Below are 9,261 nucleotides of genomic sequence, written 5' to 3'. Positions count from 1 at the left end.
AAAATAACAACAACTGCACCTCCAAATGTGAGTTCCCGCTAATATTTTTTTCATAATTCCTATTAAATCCAACGAATTTTGTTAAATATTTGACCGGGAGCTGCTCACCTTTCACAACCTTACATGACTAAAACTGCTCATAAGGTAATCTATCTTCAAGCATAAGAGATCAGTTGTGTTTTTTTATCTACGCATAGATGACTTTAGAGCGCATTCAATGAGTTCAACTCAACCCATTACTTTCTCCTCGACTCGAAGTACATATGCAAAAGAACTTCATGCATGTGCAATATATAAATTAAACTGATCATCATTTTGAACCCACTGAATATATATAAATCCTTGATTCGTATCTGTCAATACAAGGCTACAAAATACAGAAGAAGCATATAATATTCAACCAACAAAATCATGCAACAGTTGCCCTCCAATAATATTATGATCTCTTCCTAACTGACCATTTTGTGCTTCAAATCCACCACCAAACAAGAATCCCTCATTATTTGCATCGATACCAAAACGCCGCGCTGCATTTCTTGGAAAGGGCTCTGATAAACCTGCAATTCCGATTCCACTATTGTTCTGATGAAGTCCCAACGTTAGTGACACCCCACCATTTCCACCTGACGACGCACTCATTTGATCAACTCCAACACGAGAATGAGATGAAAAATTGTCGTATGATAAATTCACTTGATCTGCTGGATCATTATTTCGCGTTCGTTTCGATGGAACTTGTTGAAATTGTTGTGCTGATGTAGATGGAAGTGAATTATTACTCGTGGGAAAATGTTCAATGGGATTATTGTTGTTGTTTTGGCCCTGCCTTTGTGAAGCAGATTTGTGAGCTTGCCTAGTTTCAAGCATGTGTATCTCTTCAACCATAGGCTTCCACAGTCTAACTCTTGCATTGATAAACCAGTTAGAAACCTGATCCAGTTGTGAAATACATTGAATTATATGATGTAGATGTCTGCTCGCAAAACACCAGCTATTTTACTAGGCATAGAGTTTAAGAAAGAAGCGAAGATTTTTTAAACTTGTAGTCTCTTAAACGTGCCATGACATTTGTGTAGCAGTAAGACTTATGAAACTTATGTTCAAACATGCCATAATAATTGTGTGACTATAAAAACTTCTCATTAAGGGTAAATTGAGAAATTTAAATTAAATTGTTTGCAAATTTTAAAATGAATCATTTTTTTCTAAATGGATTAAAAAGGAAATGAGTATAGATTAATTCAAAGGGAGGAGTATCAAGGAGCGTAAATTTGAAAAATGCACACCTGATTCCTCGAGAGACCAGTCTGTTTGGCCAACATTACTTTGTCAGAGTCTGTGGGATAACTGCAACAGAATCAACAATAATGAGTTAAAATTACACAGACAAAATCATTACACAGATATATTTTTTTTCAACAAACATCCAGTCTACCACGTGTTCTACAGTATTAACTTCATACTTTCACCTTGTCTTCTAATTCATAAATTTAATAAGTGAAGTTCTGGTGTAATGACCGTGGTTCCTTCACCTTTAACAGAAAATCTCAGGTTCAGCAGGCCCTAAAGTTTAATGGAGTCGTTTTCAGTAGGAAGCGTTAAAAGCTAGATTAGTTGGACCAGTGGATCAATTAAACACATCGGACTCTTGAAGCCAAGGAAAAAAAGGATGAATATAGTTTATTAATTCAACATAGATAACATGAATTCACTACCCTCTCGCGCGGTTTCATTTATATGACTATGATTGACCAGACACGAACCTTTAAGAAAGAAAGGAGACTTTTGCATCCCAAGAATTTGGAGCTAGCCTTAGATATCCTATGACATTTCTACAGTTATAAAAGCATATCATAATGGTAAAATGAAACAGTTAACGTTTAAACAATTTCAAAATATGAAAATATATTATGCATTTTGAACAGATCAAAAAGAAAAGAAAAAAAGGACTGTTATAATATAACGTATAAAATGAAACAGATGAAGTAGTATTAGTACTTACGGGTGCAAGAAATGGTCAAACAACCAAGCCCTGAGAACAGTTACAGCACGCTCCGGTAGACCTCTTTGTGGTCTCCAAACAGGCTGATGATGCTCAACAAATCCAGCATTGTGGATTGCTGCTCTTTGGCAATTATAACTATAAAGGCTGCCTTTCCCGACTGATCTTGTACTGGTAGAATCATCACAATTTATTTGTCTATGAGATTTGATTGTGTAGTTCAGTTGGTCAGTGATGGCAGTTTTTAGGCACCTAAAATGTTTGGACAAAGCTTTTAAAGATAAGTTCGCAAATGGGGCTGCATTCCCAAGTCCAGGAACTGATTCAAATGATGCCACTACCCTTTGTAGCTGTTGATAGTACTGCTTGTACCTTCCGTATACCTGAGACATATCACCCAAAATGATTAATTTATCAAGAATGCAATGACAAAATTCTGAGCGCTTTATTTTATGTGTCTTAGTTTGAATGAGCATAGAGTTTAAGAAAGAATAATTTCAATCTTGGTCTTAATATAAAAATGAGTATAATGTACCAAATCTCTCTTAAATCTTGTAGTTTTACACATGCGACATGAGATATTGAATGTTAAGGAGTTAGTAATTTAGAAAGTAACATATTTTAAAAAACGGACTAAAAAGAAAAACAAGGCATATACATTCAAACAGATGGGAGTATTTTGCTTATTTAAAACCATAAGTGCAAAAAGTTAATACAAATATGAATATGTTAAATTCCCAAGAACAACACTGTCGGAAAATAATATTCCCACTATCTCAATTTATTTGTCTTAGTTTTACTTGGCAGGAGTTTAAGAAAGTAAAGAACACTTATAAATCTTGTGATCTTAAGCTAAAGATATATATAATGTACTAAAATGTCTTTTAATCTTGTGATCTTAAACATGTCACGCAGAATTTTGAAATTAAGGAGTTGTCAATTTAGGAAAGAGGCATTCTTTTTTTAAACAAGCTAAAAAAAAAAAAAGTAAGACAAACAAATTAAAACAGAGAGAGTAACTCATAAAAATAGTTATGCAGAATAACAAGAACAAGAGAATACCAAGTCTTTTCAATGTGAAAAATATAAATACTGGGGAGGAGCTATATATTATCATTCTAGTGAGAAATCAAACACTTAATAGGCGTTTGGCCATAGTTTCCAAATATTTTTCACTTTATTTGAAATTTATGAAGTTGAAATTGCAAACGAAGTTGTGTTTGATTGTATGTTTTGCAAAAGAGAGAAGAGAACACTTTATTTGAAATTTATGAAATGGAGTTGGAGAACATGTTTTGAGCAGTTTTTCAAATTTGAAATCCAACTCCAAGTTGGGTCTCGAATTTATAACCAAACACTGATTTTGGAATAAAGTAAAAATTATTCCGAAAATAAATAAATAATTCTCATGGCCAAACGGGGCCTTAATACGTCACAAAAGTCAATCATAAGAAAACAACTCTCTTTTATTTTACATAATTCACGATAATATTGCTCGTCTTATTTCCTTATACTTCTTTGAGTCGGTGTCACGAAATGAAAAATTGAGCTCCTATTTATAGGACGACTTGCCAGCAACAAAATCCAATCAAATTGATTTCCAAAACATGGTGCACCCTAAAATAGTTATGACATTATTATTCATCTTTTTTTCCTAGTCCTGGGACAAGTTCCCACAGACTCATAGTTTCTTACCACATTTGATGTCATTAATTGCTATATTTCTGAAGCTATTAAAACGCACTTTCATTGAGAATTAGATTAGATTTATAAGATAAATATCCAGTGCTTGGAGCAATTGATCCAGGCCTGGTATCAAAATCAATCAAAGATTTTGTGATTACATTGGGCTTGAATGGCTTTCTAAAACCCTTCAGATAAAACGAAAATAACTTCTATAAGTTGTTCATTGGTGTGAAAAAGAATTTTTTTTTTTTTTTTTTAAAAAAAAAGGAAAAGAAGAGTGAATATAATACTGTATTAGATTTAGCTCTCCAGGCCTATAAGTGCCTCTACTTGGGCTATATTGCTCACACTCTCAAAAATTGTTGTCGCACCGTATTGAATCCTTCAAAAATGCATTAGTTTTGAAGAATTCAACATACAGATGACGACATTTTTAAGGAGTCGGAACTATATAACCTTTAGTTGATCATGTTGGCAAAAGTCCAATTATAAAGGCTAGTTTTGGACTCGGTGCTGCCCCAAACTCTAAGTAACCTTACCGACTTATTAGCAACAAGAATAAGGAGAGAGTTAAGTATTTTGGACAATATTTGAATGAAGTTGAAAAATTAAGTATTTCGGACTTATTAGCTACAGTACCTAGCGTCGAACAATGAGAACACGAGCAAATGCCTTGACATGCACCGTCACAAGTGTACAGAAGAATATTTGAAACATTGTCAACTCAAGTTCATCGATTTTAAATCACAATACAAGTTCCCTTATCAGAGAAGAAAATACCTACACTGCCACACTTCAATTTACCAAAGTACTTAGCCCTATGAATTTGGAAGATCATGAGGTGTACAATCAAATGTGCAAATTTTCTAACAAATATAGGTTAGAGATAGAGAAAATTTGTTCATTTAGGAAAATGCGCTAAAAATAGAAAATTTTCATCGGACAGATTTAAGTCATGTAGTTTATGAAAGATTTTAAGAATTTTATTTAGTCTTTTTCCAATGTAAAAAGAAAATCAGAGGAAGAAAAGAGGGTCTTGGATGTTATGTCCTTGAGGCAAATATTTTTTCTTATAGATTCCCCTAATCTCTTCATCCTACAATACGGCCAAATTAAGTTTCATTATAACCTATTAGAACTCTTTCAAATACTGTCAGCCACTTTAAGGCACAAATCTTCGTGCATATATTCCTTCCAATCACCTTTTTCTTAAAAGATGATTTAGTGATAGAACTTCTATGCCTAAAAAGCATAAGCATCTACATACCTGATAATACAACCAATTAAGGGTCAAAATAATCTATATGTGCATAGAGCATATATAAATTGGATACTGCATGTTGGCACAAACATTGAAGAATAACTCTAAGCCTTAAACGATGAATCTTCGTTTAGCTTTACAGAAGCTACAATGAAAGAAAATCAACATACGAGTTTTCACAAGGGACTAAGGGAGTAACTAGGTAGTATCATAGGAGAGAAGTGGAGCAAAAATCCAAGACATATAGTGTAATGGTAAGAGTTTAATCTCTAAAAAGGTGTAATAAAGATACTGTTAACTTAGAAATACAATTCACATAAATTGGACACTTGCTTGAAATTTGTTTAAAAAGGTATATGAAGTTGAAATTGAAAAAAAGGGTATTTGAATTATGAATTTCACTTCGAAGAAAATATTGAAATTTTGTGAGTGAAAACTTTGAAGTACTTCTCAAACTAGTTTTTTAAATTTCAATTTTTCTATTAAAAGTTTGAAATAATGGTCCAAATTAAAAAATTCACATATTTCAATTTATGTGAATTAATTTCCTTTTTAGTTTAAAAAAGAATGTCAATTTCTATATTTAGTAACTCTTTGATTCAAATCTCATCTGACATATTTAAGAGTATAAGATTCAAATGACATTCTCATACATTATACAAATCTTTAGTTTAAGACCACATGATTCAAAATCTCTCTTGCTTTCTTAAATTTTTGTATTCCGTCAAACTAAGAAACATGAAATGAAATAGAGAAATTACTAATTTGGAATAATCTTGAAAAATATTATTTCAAATATTTGAAATCAAATTTATGGCCAAATGGTTATGCTAGCTGATAGTGTAAATTAAAAATGTAACCAATATATAAGGTTAAATCACACTAATTGTAAAGTCAGCTAAAAATTAGTTCATCCAGAAAACATTGAACAGTCAATTTATAATTCTTAGATGTCGAAAAACAAGGAAAAAAAAAGTACCTCATCAAGCATTGAAATTAACTTGGACTTGTTTTTCCTGTGCTCACTTCCATCATCATCACCTATAGGTGGTGTATCTGTTGAAGGATCCATCACTACTAAAGAATCATCATCACCAGCTCCTAATAATTTCTCAGAATAAATCCCTCTACCCACATCAAACACTTCATCCATCAACTGTTGTGCTGGCTTCAAGAATCTTGATCCCTTGAGAATTGTAGCATACCCAGTGAATGGTCCAAGAATAGTACTACTACTACTACTCTTTGATGACATGTCAGTTGAGAATATTGATGAGTCATATCGTTGTAAATTCAGCTCTAGTGGAACGCTACTACTATTATTACTCCTTTGATGAGGATTATGAGATGATAAAGACAGAGACAAACCTTGACCTGTTGTAACATTATTAAGACTACTACTACAACTATTATTATTATTATTATTGTCGTTGTTGTTAATAATATTTGCCTCATGAGCTGATGATAGTTCTTGTTTATACGGCATATTATGAAAAGGCGACGAGTGATCAAGAAATCGAAGATTTTGATGAGGGTTATAAAGAAAAGGGTTGGGGTTAATTTCTTGAAAAGAGGATTGTGGATCCATCAAATGAAGACCTTTTTCCAAATCTGAAGGGATAGTGAGTAGTGATGGTGGATCATTGTAAAAGGGAAGTAAAGCAACACAATCAGAGACTCGAAGCCGATCTCTTCTGCTTTGTTGTGGGACATGGTATGCTTCAAATCCTTCAGCCATTGAACCCTGCAAACTATAGGGAAAGAGAAGCACAGTAGTGTATTTTTGGTATATATGAGTAGATGGAGAGAGAAGAGATATGAATCAGGAACAGTAAAAAGATGTGGATGATGGGATGATGAAATGAAAGGGCTATATTTATTACTCTCTATCTATAAAGCTCATCATGTCTTTCACTTCTTAGCTGCAAAATATTGGCAGAAAGAGAGGATTTCCTCCTCCTTTTTCGCTCCGTATTCGATACCCGCACTTCGAGTTGGACTAATTTGTATTCGGGTTGAAAATGTTCAGGTATAACACACTCTCTAATAAAGGGAATTTCGTACCCAATAAGACTTGTATTTGAAACCTTTTATGAAGAATGTAAAAGTACTTATGATTATACCACAAGGTAAGTTGGTGAGAATTTCCTATTAATTCACTCAATGAATACTATTTCAGTATAAAATTCTCGCATTAGATTATGTGAAAATTTATGTATTCATTTTATGCCCGATCAATGAAACAAATACATTATATGTTTTATAAACAAGAAATGCTCTTTTTAGAGTAATTAATTTGGGATAGTATTATTTTAAGTACTCCCTCCGTTCCATTTTACTTGTCTTTTATACGAAAGATATATTTTTATTTTTACTTATTCATTTTAATAAATTAAGAGAAATTTACTATATTTACTTATCCATAATGCGTTCACTATTCATTATTACAATTCATTTATTATTAATCATCAACATTTATATTATATCTACAATATTACTTCCTATACAACTTACTTTTAGGAGTCGTTTGGTACGCGAAATAAGATGGGATATTTCGAGATTAAATTTATATCTTATTTAGTTGAAGGCATAAATTTAAACCTTCAACCAAATAAAATACGTATAAAATTTATCCCAAACTTTATCTTAGAAATCTCATCTTATGTCATCAAACTTGACATTATTTTATCTCATTTTTCAAATATGATAAATTAATTCAGAAATTATTATCTTTGAATTATATTTCAGAAATAATTTAATCCGCATATCAAACGACGTGAATAGGGAAAGGGAGAACCAAGAAGGTGGGGAGGGGGGGCTGAGGGCGGCCAAGTTGACACACTAACATGTCTTTTCTTTGCTTTACAAACTACTCGCTTTCTTTACAGAGTTCCACTGATCAATAAATGGATGTGTGGGGTCTCGAATTAACTTAACTTACCGCATGGGGATGTGCAACACTAGAACGACCTGTTTCTACCTGCTAATTATTGGCTTAGGTTAACTCCGGATATTTTTAGGGACAGCCTGCACACCCGTTTCTCAAGATTTTTATGATACTAATAATTGGGTTAGTGTTAGAAGTATGTACATTTGATACTTTTTCCTTTTTCTAATATGGAAAAGGTTCAAATTTAGCTTAAAACTCTGTAAAATAGTTTAAAGTTATCTTCCATTAATAACTGGAGTCAAATATATCTACGTAGTTATAACAATGGTTAATATGCTGGTATTCACTAATATTATAATGAGCCACAAAACCAATTGACTCATTGTTAGGTTACGGAATAGTGAAGGTGTAAAATTGCTCAAAATTGATTTGTGTGGAATAAATATGTTGCAGCCTCACCTGGGGACGCAGCTATCTAGGAGGATGTAGGGCAAGGTGCTTAATTGAATTCCTTTTGTTAGAAAAATTATTTCGCACACATAGGATATAAATAGCTTATACAAAATACGTAGCATGTAAATCCCATTCACGTAACGAAATATTCCATTTACAAATCCTAGATGTGACATGCATTATCTTGAATCCTCTTATTTTAATTTTTAGTTTCGTCAATGGATTCTCACCAATAAATTTGTATAGTAATAACTACTAAGAAAATAAGTACTCTGTCCCATTTTATATAAAAGTGTTTGATTGGATACGAAATTTAAGAAATAAATGGAAAAAAATTAAAACTTGTAATCTAAAACAAACCATAAAACATTTTGTAGCTATAAATCATTTCATTAAAGGTATAAAGGTAATTTAAAGTTGAATTGTTATTAAATATAAAAATGTGTTATTCTTTTTGAGACTGATTATAAAGGAAAGAGTGTCATATAAATTGAAACGGGAGAAGTATGCATTTTTTTTTTGTGTAGCGAATTCATACCCAGGACTTTACTAAGTAGTAGTAGTATATTTGTGACAAAGCTATTTAAGACAAAATTGTTATGTCTGCGTGATTTATTATTTCCTATGTTTGTTTTTTGGTAGGGTTAGATGTTTGTGATGCGTATGGCGTGCGTGAGAACAGCAGATGAAGACGTACTGGACGTAAGTGAGGTTTTGCCTATGCCAACACTAGATCTACCAATGAGTACTTTGTGAGCCTCTCTACTTACGAGGTCTTACATTAATTTGCCAAAATTTAATGGTTCAAACAAGTAAAGGAAATGTTTCATGATATTGGACGTCAACAGTTTCCAATAATTGATTACCTAAACTTTTTATCTGGCGCTACTCTAGTAAATACGAGTTGTAATTCTAACTTCTGACTTCTAAGTAAGCCTGGCAACCGGTTCCAACCGGAACCGGATCGGT

The 9,261-nt window shown here is 32.5% G+C and overlaps 1 protein-coding gene across 1 annotated transcript; it reads right to left on the bottom strand.

Annotated features, from left to right (window-relative positions):
* Positions 1–310: 310 nt before the first annotated feature.
* LOC132606837 (BEL1-like homeodomain protein 9) lies at positions 311–7,008 on the bottom strand. The gene is made up of 4 exons (XM_060320485.1): positions 5,929–7,008; positions 2,003–2,385; positions 1,287–1,347; positions 311–930 (listed from the first exon to the last, which is right to left on the bottom strand). Exons 1-4 carry the CDS (start codon positions 6,685–6,687, stop codon positions 397–399), a joined length of 1,737 nt encoding a protein of 578 aa, XP_060176468.1. The 5' UTR covers positions 6,688–7,008; the 3' UTR covers positions 311–396.
* Positions 7,009–9,261: the final 2,253 nt, after the last annotated feature.

The sequence above is a fragment of the Lycium barbarum genome, chromosome 8 (assembly GCF_019175385.1).
Source record: "Lycium barbarum isolate Lr01 chromosome 8, ASM1917538v2, whole genome shotgun sequence".
Lineage (NCBI taxonomy): Eukaryota > Viridiplantae > Streptophyta > Magnoliopsida > Solanales > Solanaceae > Lycium > Lycium barbarum.
This window is presented reverse-complemented; position numbering and strand designations above follow the sequence as displayed.